The sequence below is a fragment of the Sinohyriopsis cumingii genome, unplaced genomic scaffold, assembly GCF_028554795.1.
Source record: "Sinohyriopsis cumingii isolate HCF-2022 unplaced genomic scaffold, ASM2855479v2 utg002441l, whole genome shotgun sequence".
In the NCBI taxonomy this organism is placed as follows: Eukaryota; Metazoa; Mollusca; class Bivalvia; order Unionida; family Unionidae; genus Sinohyriopsis; species Sinohyriopsis cumingii.
The window spans coordinates 160,228-187,746 of NW_028316212.1; the positions used below are offsets into that span (position 1 = coordinate 160,228).

General features: G+C 35.3%; 1 protein-coding gene across 2 annotated transcripts in view; it reads right to left on the reverse strand.

Moving 5' to 3' along the window:
• Positions 1-5,319: 5,319 nt before the first annotated feature.
• Positions 5,320-27,519, reverse strand: part of LOC149770732 (uncharacterized) — a 113,415-nt gene continuing 91,215 nt past the window's right edge. For both annotated transcript variants that reach the window (XM_089949187.1, XM_089949186.1), the window contains exons 8-9: positions 8,070-9,134; positions 5,320-6,203 (exon numbers count right to left, since the gene is read on the reverse strand). In XM_089949187.1, the coding sequence (XP_089805313.1) occupies positions 5,419-6,203; positions 8,070-9,134 (1,850 nt within the window). In that variant the 3' untranslated portion in view covers positions 5,320-5,418. The remainder of the gene's footprint in view (positions 6,204-8,069; positions 9,135-27,519) is intronic.

Here is a 27,519-nt window from a genome sequence, read left to right on the forward strand (position 1 = left end):
TGTATAAATGGTGGAGGAAGAACCAGGAAAATCCCGGAAAGAACCACCTACCCACGAGAAGCTACTGGCAAGCTTTCAGGCATGCCCACATTGGCCGAACCCGAGACTCGAACCCACGCTGACAGAGGTGAGATGGCAATGATCCGGAACGGTGAGCGCTTTAGGCCACTCGGGGCACGGACACAGTGACACATTGGTATTCGTTTGTTTCAATGAACGCGTCCAATTTTTGTACCTATATTTGCTTACTTTTATGATAAAAAGACTAATATAAGTTCGTAATAATTCTGTGATGCAGTGTACATAAACATGTATATGCTTTTACATTATCCTATGGAACATAAATTATAGTAATGTTTTATTAAATTGGTATTATTAAATGAACGAATATCTTGTATATTATCATGCATTGTTCATGTGACCGTATGCGAAGGCTTAGATCTATCAATCAAATGCACACAAATTGCTGTTTTCCATTATTTGTATAAAATTTATGAATACTTTTTGTGTTGTATCTACTTAAAAATCACAAAACAATTAAATTTTGAAATATATTCAACAGGTTGCCTTTAAGTATGACATTCATTACTCCGATATTCGCTGCACACGATGAGATTTCAGACTTTTTGCTTTGCTGAAATACTATTTGGATTGCTGGGCATTTCGAATAAGTCCATCGTATGTCCATTCTAACCGTAAGCCTATAAAATACATTATATTGTATGGCCTTTCCAAAACGTTTTGAATGGATGTGATATGAAAAAGGGCATACTCTGACATATATAAACACAATGTAAAGGCGGGTTAAAGGGTCATGTTAACGGTTCCTGTTTTGTTGACTTACCAAGACGATAGTGTGATCTTTGAATATAAATTGTACTGTCTGTCATTTCCGTATCCTAGCCCTAAACACATAGAATCAAGTATATGACGACCAGTAACACAGGAAAATTAATTGTATTCTTGTTACACAAAATAAACTTTTTTATATGGCATTTTTCCCTGCCAAGGATTTCTGCTCAGATAGAGGAAACAAGAAGCGAAATGTGTTTGAATATAAAATAATATAGGAATAGGATTATTTATTTAATTCTAACATGCAACTGGCATCTCCAACTACACACACACACACACACACACACATATATATTCATATATATGTATATATTACACATATTGCAGACGTATTCGGGTTACTGATCCTACATGGATGATACAGAAAATATACCTATGGCTTTGTTTGCTGTTGATTTGCAGATGTAAATTGGCTTCTCAAAAGAAAGAATAAATATGTATGTATTGTTAATCAAATTACAAACAGACCGTAACGTTATATCACAAGTCCAAGTGGTCGTTCTATTCGAGTCCTAAAATCTATGAGCATTTTGTAATTCCAATGAGTAACTGAACTAAATCCTCTCAAAACATACATTAACACAAGTAAATGACTGTCTAGGAATATATAATTGTGTCACTTACTACCTTATACACAAACTAAGACGCTATTTCAATACATGGACGAGTGTAATAAGTTCATTTTCAGAACATTCCATCTTGTCAACAAGGTCAGGTCCAACCAAGCAGAAATGAGTTAGGCCAGAATTTGTTAGTGGGAAATCAATGACCTGAACTCAGCCCCAATCAATTTTGTTTATTAAATCACTTTTTCACCTTCTAAGGTCTAATGGCCACTTAAATAATGTTTACCCATATTTAACGTGCAACCCTATGGGGTGTAAGTAGTATAGCGTGGCGTTCTGGCATATAAAGTGGTACTATGGCCTCTAACGGGAAATTTAATATTCCATACGTCCAAAGATTTAACTTTATTAAGGCACTCTGGCCTCTAACAAGCAATGTAAGGTTAAAAATATCCATAGGATTAGCATTAGTATGACACACTGTCCTCAAGATGGAAATCCTAAAATATCAGTTTAAAATGAGTATGGCATTCTGGCCTTGCGTAGGAAATATGATGTTGAAAAATGTCCATAGGTAAACATACCTTTTTACTGATCTACACCTACTGACCGATGCTCGTATCTGCTCATCAAGAGAATCTCGCGTAGTCACCAGCACACAGTGTGAAAATGGATGAAGTACAGAAAGGACGAGTAACCCTTCGAGTAGACATATTTACATTTCACGCTCACACCTACATACATACAGGTGTACGTAATAAACTAGTCTGGCCTGCCACATCCTAATCGGCTGAGTTAGTCAAGAGAAGTTACAGATAGGTTTTCAAATTGATTTGTGAATACGATATACCTACTTGCATAATAAGGATATAACATTTTCTACAAAATATCGCAACAAATTTGATCGACATTAAATCGGCTGTTCTTGTGGAAGGTTGAAAAACACCAACACTGCCAAAGAAAAATGTTTAGTGGAGTATATCCTTCCTGCATTTGTGATCAAAGCTGGTCCATCGGTTAGTTAGAAGTCAATTAAAAGTTTGAGCAGAAGGGCTAAGTTGACGTTGGTGTACATGTGAGATGAATACCATTTTTCAGCACATAATAGGCTGCATATTGCCGCCAGTATATTTGGTGGAGGAATAACCTGGTAAAACCTGGAAAGAACCGCCGAACCACGGGGAGTTACTGCCAAACTCTCTCAGAAACACACTTAGTCTCAAAATCATAGTAGTGCACGTTTAATATTGCCCAAAGCGTCTGTAGCTGTGGTTTGGTTTGGGGCAAGCTGCTTTTTACCTTTAAAGTGATACTAACTAGTCTTTCAATTAAATCCACTTTGTCTTTTATGTATACCATTTTTTTAAAATTTGGCATGCGACCATTTTACGTATCATCTTGACCTGCCTAATATAGGCATGAACAGTTTTAAGATTATTACGGATGAACAAGGGCTGGAAATGCTGCTAATATTATTTGTTTTCTGTTTCAGATAAAGATGAATTGACTACCTGAGGAAGTTCATGATAATATAACAAGACATCTCAAGAAGCTGATTGAGACAAAGATTGCAGTCTATAGTTATTAATGATTTGACGTTTCCATTAAACCAATAAGCCTTGCTGAAGGTGGAAATCTGCTAATTGGCCATCACTGGCAATGATTTAAAATATCAAGGCACAAATATTTCTCAAGATGGTGCACATTTGCTTTTTACTTTATGTTGTCACTTAATATCGTTGCATTGTAGTGACATGTAGTTTTCCATACTTACATGTACAAGGAGGTCAGTATATTTAGTGGAGAATCCTGAAAAAAATTACTCACACGAATCTACTAGAAAACGTTCCCACTTACCCATCATGCTCTAGCGGAGACTAAAACCATCTTGTTCAGAGGTCAGTGAACTTTAATGGCGAGTGCCTTGGATAACTCAAAACTGACTGTCACATGAAACTGACAATGCGATATATTGTGATAGGAAATCCACGGGTAACAAATAAAATAATTAGCTGGCAACTCTAAAGTAATCGCCATGGAGCCAATATTAAACATACTATATGGACGTACTTTATATTTGGTGTCTACACCCTGTTGCAATCAGAATCGGATGAACTCATAGTGCTGGAGTCTCTGAAAGCGTATTTTGACGCGTAAGATTCATCTCTGGACAAGGCTACTGAAAGTATTGCCACATTATCAATCATGATATAATGATAACGAGTATGCATAATCAGCCAACAGAAAAACTGGAATGAAATCTGATACTACCTGCCAAAAAGTGTAAAAATGCTGTACAGAGCAACTAACTTTAAATGTCAAATAGGCCATAAATCAGCTAATGGATGCATAAAGTGAATATAACTAACCAAATCTGATCTGATGAATCAAGCAAACTATGTTAAAAATACTACTACTACTCTCTCTCTCTCTCTCTGTCTATATATATATATATATAATGTCACTTATACTCGCTGAAGCACAGAAAAACTGGGTCAAGGTCATGATTTGTCACATTTATTGGGATTATAACAGCATGTAGTATTTATGTTCACCAAGACCTAAGTAGAACTAACTTGATGTACACGTACTGTCGCTTTTATTAGCAGCAAAGGTGAAAGAATGCAACCAAATACTTTCGATATAAGACTCGTTCGTAACTGAAATACTAATTGCAATGGATGCTTGCACTTCCACCAAATCTGTCGGTGACGTGAAACACAAACTCGGACGATATGGATTCGTATGCAGTAAGTATGGTCGGATGAAGATGCTGACATGGGTAACACAATATAATGTAATTCAAATTAACCTACATAATTCTACAAAAGGTAATAAAAGCTTCGCACAGGACATTAGCACGTGACTTGATGAAGAGGAACTCTACTATAAGCATGCGGGACAACAGTGATAGCTATAACAATTATACATAAAACATCAATTTTTAACTCTTCTTCTTTGATCGTGTGTTGTACTGTCCATGTCCTGAGAACCATATAAGTACACGTGATATACTTGTTTGTATATGAAGCACTTCTAATGGAGATTCTTCTTCTGATTTTTGCGTGAATACGCATATATGTGACACACTTATCAAAGAATCCATATCTAATATGAGTGCTGCTTCATGTGTACGATGAAGGAAATTGTTTTTGAATTGTTTCCGAAATTTACATCTCGAAAGCATGCTCAACTGGAACATTAATAGCCATACGGATAGATAATGTTTACATGGGGCGGATGCATTTCTTATTTTTCTGAGATGTTTTGCTTAAAGCCGAACCCACGTTGCAATATATGATGGAGCTTGCATCTTATAACACTTGAACTTCAGTGCACTTACTCGTATTTTCTTTTTGTGATGGATTATATTGTTTTATTCTGAATAGTGTTGTGCCTAACATTGTGTGGCTGATTTCTTCAATTCAAGAGCATCTACACAAGAAGTAAGCCCCATATTCAAGTTCAAATGTAAATAATGATCCATTAACCGTTTCTAAGCTACAAAAACAAGGTCTGCATATACAGAGGGTGGATCCTTTTGGATTGCTGAATCTCGCGTGTGCAGAAGATGGTGCCATATTTCATCGTCAAGATCGAGTGTTCTGAGATAAATCAATTTTTGAAATTGATTGGTTTAAAACTGGCTTTAATGTCACCGGAGTTAATCCCTCACAACCATGCATGATCGATCAATAGTTTCAATTCTTTCGCAAATCTTGTATTATGCTCTTTTATCGTTGGCTCAGAGACTGCAAACAAGTTATTATAAGCACTGAAAGCAATGTTATGCCACCCACGTGAAGGTTTGTTTACATCATTTATCAAATATAAAATACAAAATATTTGCTTCAATCAAAAAATGGAATAGAGAAGCAAACGATAATCTCCAATTACCTGCAGTGTCAATTGAATTTATTTTAAAAATGAAATCCAGTCCAGGATAATAAAAAACAAAAATGTGACCTGAGGATTATCTTGTTTAAACTTTCTTTACTTAGTCGCCCACTTCGTTTGGTTGCATGACCTTTTTCAAACGGATGAATAAATTATCCATACTTTCATTAATTTTTTCAGCATTTGCACTGAAGCCTTCTTTCATGTTCTGATCTAGCTTGTTCATGTTTACTTCCAGAGAATTAACTTTCTCGTCTAAGGTATCTATTCTACTGATCTTTTCTTCTATCGAGTCAATTTTATCCGACAGTCTGTTTAAAATCTCATTCTGACTTGAATGTTCATGTTCCAGAGACTTCGTTTTGCATTCTATGTAATCGATTTTTCCTGAGAGTATGTTTAAGACTTTATTTTGATCGGAATTTGCTTTTTCTTGAGCGTTGACACGTTCTGTAAGCCGTGACAGATGATTCGCAGGAAAACCTTTGAACCTGTCACTTGTTATTCCAAGACTTTTAAAGACAGCTTTGATAGGAGTTATAATGCAACATGAACCTCCTGCAGTAGTACCACCGATCAGCATTCCAACCGCACGTAGATCTCGAATGTTTCCTCCTACACAAAGGAACACCAATGCTCCTGAGTCACCCTCAGCTCCAAACTCATGCTCTTGATTTGACACTTCAAATTGTTTAAACATGACAGGAAAACAGTAATTGCCCCAAACATCCACTTCTCGAGCAGACAATTCACTGGAATTCAGATGACCATCAGTTAAACCTGTGGTGCATCCGAATTTGATCACCTGAGATTCACTCCGATGAATGTCTGTATCACTCACAATTTCCCCACTGGAGTAGAGCAGAGGATTTTCCTTTGTCAAACCTATAATTATAGAGAATTCAAATGAGAACTAAATCACACCTATATAACCAATTTATTTGTCTCATCACATTAAAAATTGTATAGTATATCTACCATTTTCATTGTCATACAGTTTACTCTTGAAACATTTTGCCTGACCCAAGTTGTGATTGATATAATGCAAATGTTCTTTCATCATTCAAGTCCGTACCTTTCAAAGCATTCTGCATTTAAAGATGATGACTATTGTGAATTATTTCCCCTTACATGAACCACATGTAGTTTAAATTATTCGTAACCTATTTATTATACTTTAAGAGAACTTAGTGAAAGGTTAATTGGATTCTACTGGAATAAAACTTAAAATCTACGCTTGAATGAAGGAGCTGATTGAAAGCTTAATGAAGGGATGTTTGGCTCCTATTATAATAAACCCAGCTCTTGAGTGAATACATTGTTTAACATCATGATGACGGGAGTAGTAAATAGTTCCAAATTAGTATCATCCAACCAACGTTTGAATGAAGCACTTGTTGGACATTTGAATGACGAAATTACTGTATAGTACTAGAACCAAACCTTCAAAGCTAGCACTGAATAATCGATTGACGGAGCGCTTAATGAACATATAATTTGATAGTACTGGAACAAAACCTATGTATATACATTGATGCATTAATCTATTCAAGATTTTTCTATCTTTTTTATTACGATTCATGGCACATGGTTTCTATCATTTATTCTAAATACAGTCATAGTATTTCTAGTAAATTAACAAATCACATTTCATTTTTATATCTGACACACCTTTAAAACCAATCTTATCGAATCGTTATGCACAATCATTTCACGAGCCCCATCAGGAGCTTCGTTTGCGTTGTGTTAGGTCATGTACAAGATTAGACCTGGTGAAAAGGACGGTTGTTGATTTACATGAATTATATGTGGAGGTATCTGTATCGATTGTTTCCTTATGAGCACATGACTTAAACTACCTTAACCATATGGTTTTATTCCAATACTCTTGAGTGATTCCACGATATATTCGGCGCAGTGCCATCCTCATAATGAGTCTAAGAAAGAAGTGTCAGCAATTTACTGATTAATATACAACCATTTCTAAGTTTTGTGTCTGTCATCAGAATTTTTTTATTTATTTGTTCTTGATATAAACATACTGTAGATCGTCTATGGTCTTGATACACGCACAATGTTAAGCTGGTACATTAATACCCTAGTATTCCACTGAAAGCCCGGAGAGCCAGATTACTCTGGTATAATATCAACACACACAAACACACATACACACGCTTTCATTGTATTTCTATTAAATAAGGTAAAACTGTACATAAGGAACGATAAATTTGATTTGTTTTTCTTCTGTTGCATACTGAACAAAAAGAGGAACAATAACTATTAAAAATAATCAATTGTACAGATCATTTACAAGGCTTGCTTAGCATTGAATTACTGAAGTCATGCAAAAGTATGGTTGACTGAGAGTATTAAGCAAGTTAGTTTTTTTTCCCATAGTGTGCAACCCTTCAATGAAAATATACTTATAAGACTTATAGATAAACTGGTCGTGGACGCATCTTTGATGAGCTCGAAATGTAACATTACTAGCGCATATCATGACAGTGCTTGCATTGAAATAAGAAGAACGAGAGAAAAATCCATAAAACTATGCAGAAATAACGATTCAACGAAAGGCTATATAATGAACAAGCTTGATATTAAACCCAGCAATGGGTACAAAAATGTTGTGGACCTTAAGAAAGAATAGATCTAAGAGATTTGTTGGAAGTTAAAATTATTTGGTCACATATGTATTGTGTTCAATATTGCCATTGCTTTACAATATGATTATAAATATCATATCCTTACCATCATATTTAAAAACACCATTAGGAAAATTTCCTAGGTCCGGTTTCCTATCATCGTCAGTAATTTCTATGAGAGCTGCATCCACAGATGGTGTATAAATGTTCCCCGCTTCCAGGGCTATTGTCTGTACTTTCCCAAAAGCTTTTTGATTTTCTGATGCTTGAGGCTGGTGCATTTCAATCAGTTCTTCTCCTTGTTTAAGGCGGTTGTTAACTGTCCTCTTATCTTCATCTCCTTTTAGAATGTACTTTTCAATTTCGTCATTCGCTAAAACAACATGTGCAGCTGTTAGGCAACCTACTTTTTCACCAGGGAGGTCTACAAATCCGCCCAAAGTACCAATTTTGCATCTACTTATACAACAGCCTATCCTTAGTTTTGGGTGGTATACCTTTGCATCGTGTTCTCCAAAAAATAAAAATTCTCCTTCCCTGACGTCAGTAACTATTCCATCGATCTCTTTTGGAAACTCATGTTCTCCTACCGGTATGATTCCCTTCACTGGAACATAAAACACTATGCAGCTGACCTTTTTTACTTCTATTTGACTACTCGTGTAACCGCATGCTTTAATGTGGCATGGTCTAATTATACTCAGATTACTATGTTTTCTCATAAGACTCTCGGTGTATGCTGCAATACAGTTGTTTACTTTAGCGACATCCTCAGATCTAACACTTTTAATACCATTTAGTTCAACAATACTTCTTTCTTCGTCGTTAGGCACATACTTATGCCGAATGATAATTTTGTAATTGATGAAAGGTTCTGGGATCTCTTCCTTCTTTATTATGCATTTATGGTCTTTGAGAGTTACTACAAACAGGGGAATGTGAGGATCTTCTGGCCTATATCCGCAAAAAACACCCACAGCATCGGAAATATATTTCTTGAGTAGCACAGACATTTCCATTAGGGCCAGCTGGACACCCTTAGAATACCTATCTCGTTTCATTGCCGCCTCCATTACACTTTGCTTTGGAATAGTTTGGTTTCTTATCATATTTACGACGATAGGATCATTGTTTATGATTGCGTTTAAAACGTCATCTTCATTTTGCAAGTCTGAAATAAAAAGGCACATCGCTAACAACACCATTTTGAATACACCCTAATGTCCTTTTTCTAAAGTCTATTAATGGTAAAGGTTTGTTGTAATGACCAACTCTCGCTCTCTTTTCATTCAATTTACCTTCAATCAATCTAGCTTTATTCTACTGTATATCTACCTATATATCCGATATGCAAAAAAATACAGAAAACGCTATTAATTATTTAATACGATTCATATTTGAGGCTGTAATTCAACAAATTGTAGAACCATATAACGTGTAAATGCAAAAAGATTGAGCATTTGTTAAAATCGTTTATTTTGACGAGCCATTTGTATGGTATTACTAATGATGCTTTTCACTGATGATTATTTTGTGGATTATGTTATGGGGTCCTATTTTTTCCACAGAGGGAAAACGTTTCTTGGGGCCTGAAATTCACAATGATGAAAACTAGAATATTGATAGTCCAAAGGAAATAGTTCGACGAATTTGTGCTGACATTAAATCTGAAAGTTATGGGTTACAGTTGATTGGGTTTAACAAATATTACTCATTACAGAAATACCCATCTCCCCAACCCTACATTTTTCATATTAATCTCGTTGCAAGCGAAAATATAAATGCACATTGAAGTTATAATATTGCCTTGAATTTCGAATTTACGAGATTGAAGAACCTCGTTCCGGCCATCAGAGAAAAACATACGATCTACATAGTCTCAAACCCAGAAGTGACAATTTATGAAAGATATCCAATAACGAATTTGATTTTAATAAATTGTTTCAATCTAGAATTATGTTGTGTTCTGACCAACCTTCACTCCAGTGATTTTGCCATCACCAATAACATATATATAATTAAAGGGGAAAGATAACGTGCTGCAGAATGAATTGTATTAGAATCATGCCATGTATGATGAATGTATATTAATAATAATAAACTGTTCATGAAATCCAAGGGGGACAAGAAACTAATAAGTATTGCTTTCTTACTAATGCAGACTTCTCAAATAACATCTTTGTTTAAAACTGTGGTACTATGCATTAAACATATATTTATTGGAAAGCACTTCATACATTGTGATGATTTGGTATCTTCCAGTAAGTTATGATACAGCTACTTTATCTGTTTTTCTCCACAATGATATAGTTCAACTTAATGGAGAGGATTTATTTAGTCCTATAGGTCAAAAGCACCTTGAGTACACATGAGGTTCTAAATATTTCGAGTCAAGCATTAATTCAAATAAACTAGTCGTATTTTTAAGACTGTACAGTCTGTTTCATCAACCAATGGTGGCAGAATGTCAGCATGTTTAAGAAGAGAGACAGTGTATACAAGTCTATGTACAGTTTATGACACTTTCGTCTATCTACCAAGATGGGCAGAGAGAATGAATCTTTAAAGTAAAAATGAAGTTACTCACTTCACAGGATCAAAGCAAATGTGCAACTCAATATATACTCATTAAATTATATACAAGTCGACGCCACGGGTGATGAGCGATTTAAACTTACGTGCGATTTAGTACTCACAACTGTAGTCACAACCTGTTTATAGTGCAGATATGCCTGTATTCTTTAGCTGGTTCTCTGTGCCTCAAATGTAGGTATTCTTGGTATATATACACATTATGGTGTTACTATGTGTGGGTATTTAGGCGGCAGTGCACAGTGATTAATATAGTATGGATGCGTGCCCAGAAGCAAATATCTAACCGATAGCACGTAGTTTCATTTAGAGCGCAGCCTCTCAAAATATGCCAGTTAACCTATGGCAAGAACTTCGCAACAAGTTCATTAACATTAAAGTATTAGGATTTTAACACCATGGAATGCTGAGTGCTGACAAAAAATAACAGACTACATAGTCATAATAAGTATGTTTTATATAACAACATGTTCAACATTTAAAAATATGTGTTACGCATACCACGATTAAAATGCGAAGGAATTAATTGTTTTTGTTAAATGTTACGGCTGAAACAGGTTCAATAAAATATACGGGAATATGCTATTCTCAAACCCGTTAAAGTAATTGTTATAAAGATTTTATCAAAATAGAGAAGTTTTGTGCAAACCTGAAATTGTGTTACGAGACTGTGCGTACAAATACTTTACTGACATGTGTTATCCGCTTAAATGGATATCCGTCATTTTAGCAGAGAGACAGACCAGGAATCACCGACTTCTCAAAAATATATATTTGATATACTTCAAAAACACTTAACTGCTAATTTGAATACCAAGCTGTATAAGCAAAGTTCTTGAATATTGTTTGATTTATGTAAACAAGAAAACCCCATTAATCTCATGGAAGGGAAATTATGTTTAACTACTCTAATTAAGCACACCGACGTAGGAGATTTCTCTTTAAAGAAACGTGTTTCAATACATTTAAATCAATTTAAATGTAGCATGTCATTGTTGAATCATTATAATTTATAATTTGTTGCTTCTTATAAGAAAGATGATTGAATAATGTACTTCACTTTTTGAAAACCATAACATTGTTACATATTCTACTGAGTGCAAATCAATACTGACACCATGTTTGTTTTTCATCATGCGATAACATTTGGTTTTAATCAGTAGAAATTTTTAACTAATGTTCCCATTGCACAGTTCAATTGGATTCTGCATTGCTAATAATAGGGCAGGATGGTTGATATGTTATGTGATTTTGAAAAAGCGAAAACAGCTAAAATGATACATATTACAAAAGCAGTATTTGCTAATTAACATAGGATAGAGAGAAGGGATAAATTAATTTAATATTGAACGCTGAATAACTAATTCAACTCTAAGAGTGATCATAATATAGGCATATAAAAACATAGCGACATAAACATGACACTTTATCATATTGATTTCTATTTGAGGATTTCGTTTAACTGAAAATGTGTGTGGCTTTAGAGCTCTAGAATAAATATATTTCATACAATATATAATAGATAAAAGCGATTTTAAACAATACTATTTTTAACGTATGAGACTTCGGAAAAAGTCTGAACTTCTCTGTATAGTCAAGAAATATCGCTTTTGCAGCAAGCAGTGATTATAAATTTTACTGAAAAGGGTTGTCAAGTTGTGTGAGAAAACTGGCTAAAAATTCCTGTCGCACGTTTATACAAATGTCTTCTGATAGAATCCGTAATTCAAAGTACTTTGGGTAATGTCAATACGTGTTACATAATATCACGACTTTAGACCGATTCTGAAACAAAGAAACTACCTGCCCGTGACTTAGCCATTGAGGGACAGGAAAACAGGCAGTAGTGAAAAGGGGCACGGCCGGAGACGGAAACAAGGGTACCATAAGTACCGACAGGTATGGCCGAGATAACTGAAACAATAATACCGGAAGTACAGACAACGAAGGCCTGGAGAACGGAAACATGGGTACGGAAGTACCAACAAAGGAATGCAAGGCGGAAGTTACAGATGAGTAACATAGAAAGAACACGGAAAGGAAACACTCTCATCTTTAATTTCTCGTGATGAAATAACTGGTAATTTAAATAGGTCTTGTATTGATTGTAAATAATTGCATTGAAAAAATGTCATGTAATTGTTGAATACCTTGATACAGTTTAAATAGATATGAACGCTGAATACACCAGTTATTAACACCAAGCGTTCAGTTCCGACGTTTCAATAAAACGGCACATAATATGCCAATATTAAGAAGAACATGGACAATCGATGCAAAATAATAAGACAATTATGGTTTTCTCACTAATAAAATGGAGATAATTTAAACTAAGTATGATATGGAGAGAGAGAGAAAAGTTCAATATAAACTAATACTGAAAAAATGTAATTTTGGCATCATTTATACAAATTCTAGGCAGGCAACATTTCATCCCCTGCATGCCGAAATAAGGTACAACAAAAGCAATACCAATCTAGTCTCCGTAGCAAAATATTCAAATATAAATTAAATTAGTATTGTACAAAAAGTCAACTCTGAAGAGACACCAAATTACTGACTTAATGGATAAATCACACGCAAGTTGGACATTGTAACCTGTACATTTATCTAGAATCAATGGTCTTCAGAGATATATGCATTACAGTATAGACTGCCATACCCTAACTCATCTTCTACCAGTAAGTAATCGGGCCTGTTTATCTTTCTACCCAATTCATCTTCCATTTTCTTTTTTCATTTTTATTTGCTTATGTTATAGTTTACACATTCACTTAAAAGTCAGATGGTATAGATTTTAAATTAAAAGTAACGATTTTTAATAAAAGGTCACTTTGCACTCATACGCGTGGAAGTAGACATAGGTGTTAAGGAACTAAGCGTCAGTCCTGAAAAGTAGATGTCAACTATCTCTTCTGAATGTCCTCGAATTCTGATACACGTGCACACAAGATAGATGACGTCAGCCTTTGAATTCCTATTGCAGCCATAGTGTATTTTATTGCACCCATTGCAGACTTTATTGCATTCACCTCGTGAGTGGGCACATCACGCAAACTGACTGGAGACTCTTAGACACCATAATCCGGACCACAGCTGGAATGATTTACTTAATTATACTTGTACAAACTATGTTAGTAACATTTATAATCATATTTGCAATGCCTAGCTAGGCATACACATAAACAAACTTACAAAACATAGAAAACATCTACCTTTCATCAATTAACAAATGTTGTCCCATTTCTATTTCGATACAAATTTATATATACGATCTGAATAAAGGGACTGAGGCTCTACTGCCCAAACAGAATTTCTAGGCATTCAAAACAAACGAGACTAGTTGTTTCCTTTCATTGACGAATGTTGAAACCACGTCTGATATTCAACAAGAATAACAAGATTTATCATTAGATGTTGTGATGGTTGTCAGATTGGCACAAATTCTAATTTAGTACCAACAAGACATAATACACAGAGTCAGTTGTAGACCCCATCTTGATATGACTTTCTGATTTGAAAAAATAACGATAACAACAATTTTATGATGGAAGACATGGTGGTTGTACTAAATATCAAAATAGCACTAATCCTTTGTGTACCGTCTTGACATTATAGGAAGTCTTTCAGTGCAAGGATAATTTCAACATGACCAACCATCTCGAATACGCATCAGTGAAGATGTGTTCAATATTGCCAATATGGCGGCCATGTTGGAATTAACATCAGCAATATTTTCATTTACGACTACAAAGACATCATATGAAATCATAGAAAATGTTTCAGTGCAAATAATAAGCCATGACCGTTCACCTAGGTAGTAGTAATAAGATTCTCAAAATGCTCATGACAGCAGCCATATTGGGTCTATCATCAGACTGCTTTCATTTTGGAACGAACTAGATATCCTGCTAAGTTTCTTAGTAAAACCAGTCAATCTAGAACATTAGCGATATGATTAACAAGATGACCATCGTAGTGGTCATACTGGACCAGCAGACAGCCCGTGGAGTAGTCATCATCTGAAACATTCTGGTGATTCGCTCATGCTGATTATACCTTTTGAACAGGGGAGAAGACTAGCGATAACAAGCGTATCAAGATGGTCTCTTTGAAGCCCATATTAGACGCTAAATCTATACCATTTTAGTTGGACTAAAACGATATAAGTTCTTTGGTAAAAAACTGTGTCAATATAAATTTTCATCTAAGAAGAATAGCAATAATAATATGTTGAAGACTGCTGTTATGTCCCGCATATTGGACATCATTTATAAATAAACATTATCCGATGAGTTCTTACGTCGACTTGATTTTCCATTCAGAAGCAGTAGCAATACCAAAATTTTCATGATGGTTATTGTGGCTATCGTATTAACACTATTTCCACAAAGGACCAGCTGTGCCTCATAATAATTTGTTTAGTCAAAATCCGGTGCTGATATGAATATCCAGTTAGGAAGAGTAGCGATATGATTTTCAGGATGCCAGTCATATTCGGATATTCTAGCGGCTCCATCTTATTTGTTACCAAGTAGACCATGGGATGCGTTTGTATATTTATAAACGTTTAAGACAATCCTCTGATTAGTTTAGAAGGAGCACATATAAAAATTGCGCCAACGGGAGGTCTAATGACGGACATTGACAACAAAAAAACTCCCAAAAGCTGTATGGTCAGTGAACAGTAGAGCTAAAAAGGAGAATTCACATCTTATCAGAAAGACACAAGTCAATTATGCAAGATATAAACCTAGCACAATCGTCCTTTAGATAACATTATAAACAAATTTATAACCAGTCGCTTATTTCAAGTTAACCACTTGATAAAATCTCAGAATTTCAAAACGACACCAATATGTTTTATAGTGAAGCATGTTTCTTCAATTATACTTGTCCTATTAGGCGATCTAGTACTGCCTCATAAATGCATCCATACCAGGCAAAAAAGTTGTAGCTAAAAAGTTAAATGGTATCTGCCCACACCATGTGGAGTTAGGGCGACAATCTCTTGATAAGTTCGTTTTCGCCAAATCATGTGAATGCTTAGGGTTATACAGAATCGCAAGGCAAACTATAATTATATAACTGCGGAGAGGCTGGGAGGGTACATGCATATTACAAACTGTTAAGTAAAACTGAAGAAGAAAAATAGTTTCTTCAGCAATACTAAGGAGAATACGTAAGAAGTCGAGAAAGATACAGCCCCCTACCAGACGAAAGCTCAACTCTGATTCCCTAACGTAAATGAGAAGGCTTCTAGATAACTCGACTGAACAATGTGCTCCATATCGTGAGAAGCATATTTGACAAAGAAATTGTTTCTCTCGTGCAATTATAGAAGACGCGTCCACATGAATCTGTCAAACGAAGAGAGAATGTAATCTGCGGATCAACGGAGAATATTTATGCTCAAATGCAATGTTTGTGACGACAGTTCTAACTCCGTGAGTTGAATTGCAAAGACAATTCATATGGTCTGGCATTAATTTAGGACATGCGGAACGAATAATCCATTTTATCCAGAAGAAATATGTCTGTGCACCAATGTTGTCTATCACCTCTGTAAGTGGCAAGAACAACGCAACGACTCGGTCCTTCTTAAGTAAAACCACAAAGCTCGCACTGGGTTGTGTATACGACCTGGAGACGAAGTGTCCAGAATATAATGAATTCATTGCAAAAGTTGAATTCTCTCTCTCTCTCTCTCTCTCTCTCTCTGTGCGGGATTTTTGTTTCCACTATCATTACAGACTACAGTATTTACGAAAGGCTGGTATTCCCCCCTCCCCGACTCATGTCATGGTGGCATTTCTATCCAGACGAGTCTCTATCCACCATTACGAAATCATCGGTCTGCTTGGCTGCGTACATTATCAAAATTCAGAGTGAACCGCATACAACTATCACGGAGGTTATACATTGTCATGATGGGTAGATGCGCGCATGGATGGGAAGATCATTATGAAATCGGTCAGTAGGGCAAAACACCCACTCCTATACTAGTCGCGTGTCATCTATGTTGGTGACATACCCTGGCATGGGAGGTTGGGACTTGAGCAGTATTGCCTCGATAGTTTTGTTTTGTTTTGACTTTATCCATGATTTCGAGGAATGTAAATTTATCGTGCTATCGGATTCCAAGAACAAAGCCCACATATCAAAATTCTCCAGCTGCTAGATGTGTTGGCGATATACAGTTCAAGTCTGGCAGCGTTAGAGCAGCAAGGTGAGAACAACTGGGTCATACACCATGATTTTCGTAGATGGAATAATATTGTGGTGGTCGAGTTGTCTGTTACGAAGCTTTCCAAGTAACAGATTTGCTTTACTGATCATTGCAGAGATCTCTTAAGCAAGCCAACTATCGTTGGAGATGGCCTGTCGAAGTATTTGAAGATGTCCACTATTTTCAGCTGAGTGACGTCAGTGATGATGACTGGTTGTAGCGCACTGATGCTTGGGCGTGAACAATCCCCCATCTCGAGTAATGCCATGGAAATCATGGTGATCCGCACCCAATGGAGCAGTGTGACCTAATGGTAAGGCATGTTTATGGACCAAATGTCTTTTGTTCCCTTACAATAAACATATATTATGCAGATAAGTCATCTACTGATTTAGATGCTGATCTACTCATCAGAGTTTTTAAATATGCTGGCTTGAGGATGGGCGCCCATACATAGGGGCAAGAGAAAAGCTAATTTCAGAGAGTTAACAGCATTGAGTTAATGTGTTTAACATAAATACTAGAAGACATCCAAATGAAGAGAAGTTTCCAGTACTGAGTTAATGTGTTTACCGAAATACAAGTGATACTTCTTTTACTTCTTTTCATACCAACTTCTTTTGTTACCAGCTGGCTTTAGCTGTGGCCAGTTCTGTACTTATTGAGATGGCTATTTAAAGAATCCAGTGCTAGTAAGACAAAGGTTGAAAGTTCAGAACAGTATTTTATTAGATGCTTTATTATTTTCTCCGTTAACTTTACATTGTTAGAATCGTTCAGTATTTTACGATACTGAACTCGCGCTCACTTCATATTGCAATCATAAAGGGACTACTTTCTATTGTGAAAAAAAAGAAAGGACGCAGACACCAGCACTTTTTTGTAAACCAATCATGTACACTCACGTAGTAGGCGCTTTACGTTTTGGTTGATTATATTTATTTCTGAATAAACTAAAGCAGATGTTTCGTGTTATACACAAACCAGCTGATTTGCTGCATTCCGCGTTAACTTTTTTGATACAATGTTTCAGTTTTAGTCGGGCGATATACACCAGATTTCATACACTTCCTGCGTACCTACAATTTCGACTGTATTCCAAGTAGAATTACATCCTCCTTACTGCACTCAAAATGAAATGAACATTATATTTCAAAGCGTCTTTTTGATAATTGTAATTGAGAGACTTCCTATTTTTCCCACATTATGTGTTGAAACATTCAGTGAGAGAACAAAACACACTTGCAGATGTCAAAACGCTGCACCGTCGCCGCTGAAATCCGACGCACAGATAAATCCAGTCCATAATCGCGAAATGTCGTAGAAACAACAAAAATAATAAAATCTATTAATTCCAGATCAAATGAAAAAGATTTTGCAATGCATATTCATTCACAATATGACTCCAAATTTCAATTTTAAGCAAACCAAAACCCCATTTTCTTTCGAAAGTTATGTCTACCGTGTTCAAATTTATCTGGGTGGAGTTATGTGCGCATTAATAATGTTGTTGTTGTTGTGTAACGATGAATCAGCGCTTGCGTATTTAGTTTGGAATACGGCATACATTCAGTTACTTTTTTTCTTGTAGTTTATTTTCGTTTACATAATTACGCCTTAGGTAGGATAAGGAAATGAGCAAATTATATAAAGGTTACTTCATTTGTATTGAAAAATATGATCTCCTTTTGTCAGAAGGATAACTGCACTCCCAAGGTCGTGCAGTATTTCCATCTGAAAAACTCGTTCATATTTTCCCATACAAATGCAGTAACTTATAAATACAACAATGTAAGCTTTCTGAGTTGGATTTAAAGTATTAATTTCATTCAGTTTGTGGATATGGTCACAGGTACAAAAGCATTCCTTACTGTTCTCATATATATGAGCTTATTTTAAAATTTACCATTTTTTCAGATGATGTCAGATTTTTCAGTTTTGTTTGTAGCATGTAGATTTAATGTCATAAAAGATTGGAATTATTCTGGAAAATTAGCTGCTTAATAAATCAAGCAATAGTGGAAAAGATTTGATATGTCTGTCACGCCAAGTTTTCTTGTTTATGTTCAACATATGTTCCCTAAAAAAAATTGTGTGATCTGTTCGACAACAGTAATTTCATAATTTCTTACTTTGCTAGTATTTATGACTAGAATATGTTCAGTTTAAGTTGTTTAGATCACATTTTATTTGTCACATTTTTTCAGGTTTTCCAGTCTCTGAAGTAAATAAAATGTTTGCTAACTATGAAAAAAATTAAGATTAAGTTTTGGGAAGAACTATACTCACAAGAACTATCGTGAGTTACTATTCAAGATAGAAGTGCAAATAGAAACTTGGTCGCACATGAAAATTAACTTAATTGACCACATATTGGCAGCTAAAACCTACATGTACAGCCAAGGTAGCTAAAACCTACATGTACAGCCAAGGTAGCTAAAGCCTACATGTACAGCCAAGGTAGCTAAAACCTACATGTACAGCCAATTGAATTATATAATAAGCACTGTGCAACTTACCGAAGCCATGATTTGTAACATAGAAAGGAACATACTGAGCTTTATTAGGAACAACAAAATTCACTAGCTAAAGAGAAAACATATATGAAGATCGAAAGAGAAAGGACGGCTAGCCCTACCTAACTTAAGTATAGAAGAAAAATCCAATATTTCAGAGAGATCTAAACAGCTGAATAACTCTCCCAAATTACCAAGGGAAGCAATTTACATTTACATCTATGGTTATCTATGTCGTTTTAACATTGCAATCTACAAGAATAATACATTAACTAAACTATTTGAACCTCCTGGATATTGTAGGAGAATCAGTGAACTAATATATAAATACAGGGATAATTTAGGAATATGGGATAGAGGGAAGAACACTTATGATATATTAAATTATATGACCCCCCCCCCACCAGGAGAGTCAAGAGGTAGAATTTCGCTATCCAAATCTAAACTGGTCGGCCATATGGAAAAATTGGGCAGGTAAAGGATCTGCCTCCATACAAAGTTGGCTCTTTCTATACTTGCACGATAAGTGGCTGACAGGCGAGGCTGCCTTCAAGAAACATATTATAAGTGTTATACTGCATTGTAGATTATGCGGCAATCATTTGGATTCAAAGAAAGGATCACTTAATACTCAGATGTCCTAAAATATAGCAAGACATGAGTTAAAGAATAAAATATTTAATAAATACAATAGACAAGAAGATAAGCAATTTCTATTTACAACAAATATTAATGACAGGAGGATTTATAATTACTTAATAAATTATATTAACTTCACCATGAAGATAGTAAGGGAAGACTTTAAAATAAAATAATATCTACCTTCAATGCAATTTAAGTAACAGTATACCTTAAAGAGGTCCTTGTACTTAACTAAAATATATCTATAACAAATAAACAAACAGATAGCATACACAGGACGCTGAGGAGAGCGGGCGTGTTTTTTGTGCGCTCTCAAAAAGTTTGACAAACAACTTGCCCTTGAGAAGTACAGTCTGTTGTTTTATCGTCTAAAATGGCAAGGACAAAGCAAACAGTTTAGAAGTACTTGACCCCCTAACAGGACTATCGTTACTGTCCACTACAGACTCCAAATCTAAACAAGGGTAAGATTCAACTTATATCAAATATACAAATATAAAGGAAAAATAACATGGAAAGTCAAAGTCAAGCAAGCGAAACCAGAGCACGTGAAACACGAGGCAATATGGCGACCAGAAGAGAAGGGAAACAACTAGAGAAATTCTTTAAGCTGAAAAGGATAGATACGCATGAAATAAGCTACCTGCAATGCACATATAGAGAAGGTACACAAGAGATAGATATGAGGCACATACAAAGGGACAAAATACCTAGTATTACTTCGGTAATGATAGCAATGAAGATGGCACATCCAGAATGTATAAACAGAATGTACTCCATAAACCCTAACGGATACAAAGGTTACATCGTAAGACCGAAAGGGAAAAAACCGATTTTGCCATATGGAGAGATGATTATTGGGAAAGAAAAAGTGACAGTAAAAGAACCAGCACCCCTGCTAAGAGAAATGAAAAAACGAACTGGAGAACTACATGTGACCGATATCCCACTTGAAATTCCATTAGACGAAATAGTAAAAAGGTTTGAGGAAAAATTTCATATTTCAGTAATCTCAGCACGAAACAGAACTATAGAGACAACAACAATACTAGACGGAACACGAATACTAGAAATAGAAAAAAGCGATATGAAGAAGATCAAAAGAGCTTTCTACATGTTCGGGTTCCTAGCCAAGTCCTGGTACAAAGGATGCATATGTGATCGTAGATGCAATAGATGTGGAAACATAGGTAACACACCATTTAAATGTCCTCAAAATCAAGAAGAAAGAGTACCAACAACGACAAAAACAACAACAACAATCACATCCAGCAGACAATTAGCAACAGAAGAGATGCAGCCCCAACAACAACAAATATCACAAGATGGGAACGGACAAGAACATTATAAGCAGCTACAGCAACAACAGCAACAGCAACAAGTACAGGTAGAAAACAACCAACAAGAACAGATAAAACCTATAAAAGCAGCTAAAAAACAAAGGATAGATCAAATACATCCTCAACAGCAGCAAGGAAATATAGAGCAACAGGAAAGAAAAAAGTCACTACAGAAAGAAACTACAAACACAAAACAAGGGCAGAAAATTCAACAACAATACCAACAGACTCGAGCCCAGTTTCAAGCAGTAAATAGACAACAAGAATATAAACAACAGCAACAACAACAACAAATACAGATACAAGCAGGAAATAAAGACGCACAGACGACAATAGATCCTAAAAAGCAACAACAACAGAAACAACTAGTTCAAATACAAGAAGAAATAAGTCTACAACAAAAAGACACACCAAGCCAACAAGTTATTGAAACCAGAGAACAACAACAACAAAGGACACAACAGCAATTAGAAATTAAGAACCAACAACAACAACAACAACAACAACAAACATTGCAAAGCTTACAAGGAAAAGACAATAGACCAATAAGATCACAACAGCAACAACAAACCATGTATGTACAGCAATGTACAGAAACTGCAAAACAACTGCAAGATGAACACTCTTATATAAAAAATTTAAGAGGAGATACATTATAAAAATCACAACCTTCCAATTACAAGAAATCCAGAAAACTCAAGTACCTCGAATATCAGAAATAACAAAAAGCACCAAGTCACCGCAACAAAGAAACTTAGATCCACATGAACATCCATACTGGAGGAGATTAAGAGAGGAAGAAGAAAAGAACAAGATAGATGCACTACAGATAGAAAATACAATTAAGAAACTTAGGCAACAAAATACTCAGGAACATCCATTAACTAGGAGATTAAGAGAGGAAGAAGAAAGGAACAAGATAGAAGCACTACAGATAGAAAATACAATTAAGAAACATTGGCAGCAATATACACAGGAAGAAGAAAAGGAAAAGATAAAATCGCTTCAAATAGAAAATGCAATTACAAAACAAAGGAATTTGGAAGAAGAAAGGAAAACAAAAACTACTGAAGAAGAGCAACGAACAGCAAGCCCGGAAGTACGAAAGGCGCTCAGAGAAATGACGAAAAACAAAAGAAAAGAAAGAAAAGACAAAAACAAGAGGAGGAGGAAAAAAGAATGGAAATCGAAACCTGGTTTAGCAAAGATGACAACATTAAAAAATAATGAATGAAGAAAAAAAAAATAAAAAAAAAGACAAACAAAAAAAATAAATAAAAAAAATAATAAAAATAACCATAAATCAATAACACAATAGCAAAACATATAAAAATAGCAACCCATAACATGCAGGGCAGGAGGGCCTCCCTAAATGGTCTGAGAAGATCAAAAAGGAGAGAGAACCCTCCAAAAAAAATATAACAAATAACTTGTATAGTTAATACATTACTTAGAACAACCCTTACACATGCACAGACAGAGATATGGCCCTGCTGACTAAGGAACAGATGATGGAACGACGCATAAGATAACGCAAATCACGTGTGGTAGTGCGGGTCGTACCGGATGTCCCCAAAATTAAGGTAAGCAACAAGAAAATTACGAAAACAGAAACACGGGGAACAAACTAGTAAACAATACGAGGTATAAATACACACAACATGCACACGCTTAGCGTGCAAATACATAGTTCAATCATTTTCTGTCTATCTTTCCTCCTACACAACTACATACACAAAAATTATATTACAGGTTCCAAAAGACCGGGAAGCACGGTACCAAAACGAAGTGCTCACAAGTGTCATCGCCGAACTGCCCGAGCAATAATGGAACTATTAAAGTGAATTAAGTAACACCTTAGTTAATTTGATCTCTAATAGCCAGTCCGTACAAAGGATAATTTTACAGAACAAATACCACATACATAAAGCAAACACCTGACAACACTGATCCCTGTCTAGGATCACTCTTTGTAATAAAACTCCAGACCAGCCAGAGTCAAGGAGAACCTAAACACTAGAGTATGGCGGGGTATAATCCCTAGATCAAAATTAATTATATCGAAATTCTAATAAACGTAATACAAACAACACTTACACGATGGGGGAAAACAAAAACACATACAATCTTTTTACTTTCAGCACTAGGGGGTCCCTTCCATGATGCAAGTCTGAGAGGGACCACACCAATAAACAAAATTATTAGGTGTGAATTTATTAACAATGCAGTCTAATCTCACTTGAATAATAGGCATCTACCGCACACTGCAGCAAGTGTGTCCGCATGTGAGAAAGTCTTGGAAATATAATTATGTACAATATAAAAGATCTTACTCCAAGGAAAACATATTTCTTCTGAAGTCGATATCTACATTTGCACTGAATTATTACTAAAATTATGTTAACATTCAAAATAATTGAATAGTGTGAAGCACGTTTTATATGTTAATTAAGAAATCCCGACTGTTGAAACTACATTATTACCATATTAAGGGTGACTAAAACAATTCTTATTGATATTGTAATTAGCCAAAAGGGGACTCTCTAACGAGTGAATCCGACCCTAGCGCGAATTCTGCTAGAAGTTGCTTGTTTTCCCCAATTTTCCAAGGACTACTGAACAGCAACTGGAAATTCTAACAACGCGACAAGGCTATAACTAATTTTCTTCTAAACAATGAACGACCTCAAATATCACATCTTCACATTTGTATCACAACTTCACAATTGCATGGTAACCTTACAATTACATGGTTTTTCCTTATTAGCCTTCTGTAACTTAGCGAGAGTACTTCACGTCGTGTAAATATGACTACAACTCACACACCAAATACAAAGAATTATTTTCCCACTCTATTTCTAGGTCAGTAAAATCATGATTTCAAGGCACATTTCGCATGTATCTCTACATCACTATTTGCCATCATAGCAACAATAAATGGCGTCTCCAGATAATGGATCAATTCCTCCTCATTTATTTGATTGAACAAAACATCAGTCCTATAACAGATAGCTCAGATGGAAAAACACAATCAATCGACGCAACTATATTTTAACAACATCTACTTGGCTAACTGTGGCTACCCTATGCGGCTCTGGCCACAATTAACTATTGAACTAAAGCATGCCATCATGAAATCTCATCAACACTGCACTCTTTGACGTTTGCCACTAGAAATTAACCATTTACTTAGGCCAAGGAATATTTTGCCAACACCGACTTTCCATAATCAAGCAAGTAATCACACAAATCTAATATATCTATATAAATGGAGACCTAAAGAAAACTGTACCCTAATTTTATTATATTATGTTATGGTATGTTTTGTGCGATATCTTATTTCATTTTATATATATATATATATATATTGATATTGCCGACAAATTATTTTAAGTATATATCTAGTACTTAACCTTTTAATTTTAAAGAAATTAGTAACCAATTAAGATTTTCACTTGAAAGAGTTCCAAACTGAATGGTTAAGAGAGAACGACTTTGAATGTGATTTGGATTTTTTACGTAGCTTTACTGCAGTGTGGCAGTTTATAGTGGTGTCTAACTCTTGGGCATCTTGTCGCAGACATATAGTATCATGTCCCACTAGGTCAGATTGTTCTGACATCAGGCTTGACTATTTCGAACACTAAAAACTTAATGCTGAGGCTCAGTTCCCAGGAGAGGAAACGTTAGACACTAAACTGAAAGACACTACACAAACCAACCCAATAAAGATCATCTGTACTCTTACATGAGAAATCAATGATACAGTACGTACCAGGTCTAACCTTAGAACATGCATTTCCACCAGTAACAGCCATCACAACCTTTGTAAAAGAAGAATCCACACTAATAATGAACTGGGTATTACAACATCATACACCCTAAGTGCACTCACTTGAAGAACAGAAAATTGATTGATATATAGAAATGAAAAGGTGGCATCTGGAATATCGAAAACTACAACGACACATTTCTTAGAAACCAAACGAAGACTAAAAAAGAACTTAAGAAAAGGTTCGAGGAACTTCAACCAAAACAAGGAGAAGGTTTTGGTGGACCGTTGACTCTAATGACCCAACGGATCGAATGGAAACACGTATTTTGCCATTCTGCGCAGGCAACAATTTTCAAGAAGTGATTAATGATGCCATACCGATTTGTCAGCAGCTGCTCATTGCTGTCATCATGGTCTGTGGCCTAAACAAGTAACCAGTTAAAAGACCGATTTGAACCGAAAAATCGAAAATAGCTTTTTTGTTTACTGCCGCTTCGATAGATGGGTACATGGCTATTTATTGTTAATTTTAGTAACTGTGATTCCTTTTAATCATCAAGCTATTTGTAACAACTCTAGTCTTGCAGAAGAGGACGTTACGATCAGGCGCTGATCCTAGTGACACAAATAAACTATTTTGGCATGAATGGTGAATTTGTATACCTACAAAGTAAGCATGTTTCCCTTTGTAACGAAACATTTAGTTGTGTGACCATTTGTTCCAAAATTTGTAGCATTTTTAATAGGTTAAGTGCCCAAAACAGATGTAAGTAGTTCCAGTGTCATTTGGAATTAACTAGGTCATAAGGACATATTTTTTGAGTAATTGTAAACTTCATATAATATTTTTGGAAATTATAGTACTTATGATATCTTAGCATAGTTTTTGCGTGGAGCCTATATATGGCTATACGTTTGATCTAGAATTAGTCTTTGTGCATTTCGGTTGATATTATGAAGATAGATAAATCCTTGCAAATGACTCAATTAGAACATACGTTTAGGTCAGAAAGAAGTCTTAAAAGGTCCACAGTGAATGATTTCTCTGAGGTCTGTGAGTCTTTTTATAAGCTAGGGTGAAGAAAAGCAAAGTGAAAGTAGAACTAGAAGGATTCATAGCGAATCCGTCTTGAATTGAAAGGAAAACACTCGTGCCTGTCTAATACCTCAATAAAAAGTCAGGTACATCAGAATATACACTTCAACATTTGTATGAGATCAAAAAGTATGAAATTTTTATATAGGTGATTTGCATAGAAACTAAATTGATGTTATTGTACTTGTGTTGGGTTTAACGCCATTTCTTAGCACATCGTAAGCGATAGATGACTGCCAGTACAAAGTGTAGAAAAAGAACGTTGGCAAAAACCCCGGTAAGAACCACTGAATTACTGAGAGCTAGCGGCACTTTGCATCACATACCCACATTAGCAGAGCCCAAGACTCGAACACGTGCGGGTTGAGACGAGATGGCAGCGATCGGTAAAGACGGGAGCTTTGGACCACTCAGCCACGCGGGACCCCGAACATAAATTGTAATTATTCGACTCGTTGTTACTTTCTGTTAAATATATATATATATATATATATATATATATATATATATATATATATATATATATATATATATATATATATATATATATATATATATATAATTTTTTCAAGAACTGGAGACTTGTTCTTACTTAGGATTAGTAAACCTGACGTATGTACGCCTTTTCAGACTGTGAATAAACAATTTATTTCTGATATTACCATAACTGACTTATCAATGAAGTGGAAATATATACTATTAATAATTTGGATTTAAATTGAAGAACTGGAGAAATGTTCTCACCTGTCATTTTTGTGATATTATAATATGTTTAAACAAAATAAGATGCGAGTGAAGTGACATTAAGCCCAGTCGCATAGATAAAAATGAAAAATATCAACAGGAATAAAATTCCATTTACAAAGGCTTTTGTTACAGGCACTGATGACTACGTATAACTAAAGGAATGCATCTGAAAAGAAAAATTTGAAACCATTGAGATTCACCTGCAATGTTGGTGCAATATATCAGTTGTTATCTCCTGTTCAGAAAGATGTGGGTTAAATGCCCCTGGTTAGATCAGCCTGGATCGCATACCAAATTTCTCATGATTTATTCAAGGACAAGGTGTTTTGTCTTAGTAATATTGTACATATTTTATTCTGTGATTAGCATTTGTCCACGCTACACAAAAGTAAACATAATGTTTGCAGAGCTAACCCTTGTCCATGATTATGAGTTGATAACAAAATGTTTAAATAACATTTGAGTTCGCAAAATTCCAGGTCCAGTCGTGCTTACAATTGGACTGGTGTTTTACATTGGGATGGTTCAGATGTAGGTCATATAGAAAATGTGTATAAGTATTGACTTGATAAATAAAAAACCATTCATCTTTAATTCAGTTTGTGGAATTCCTTTCTTT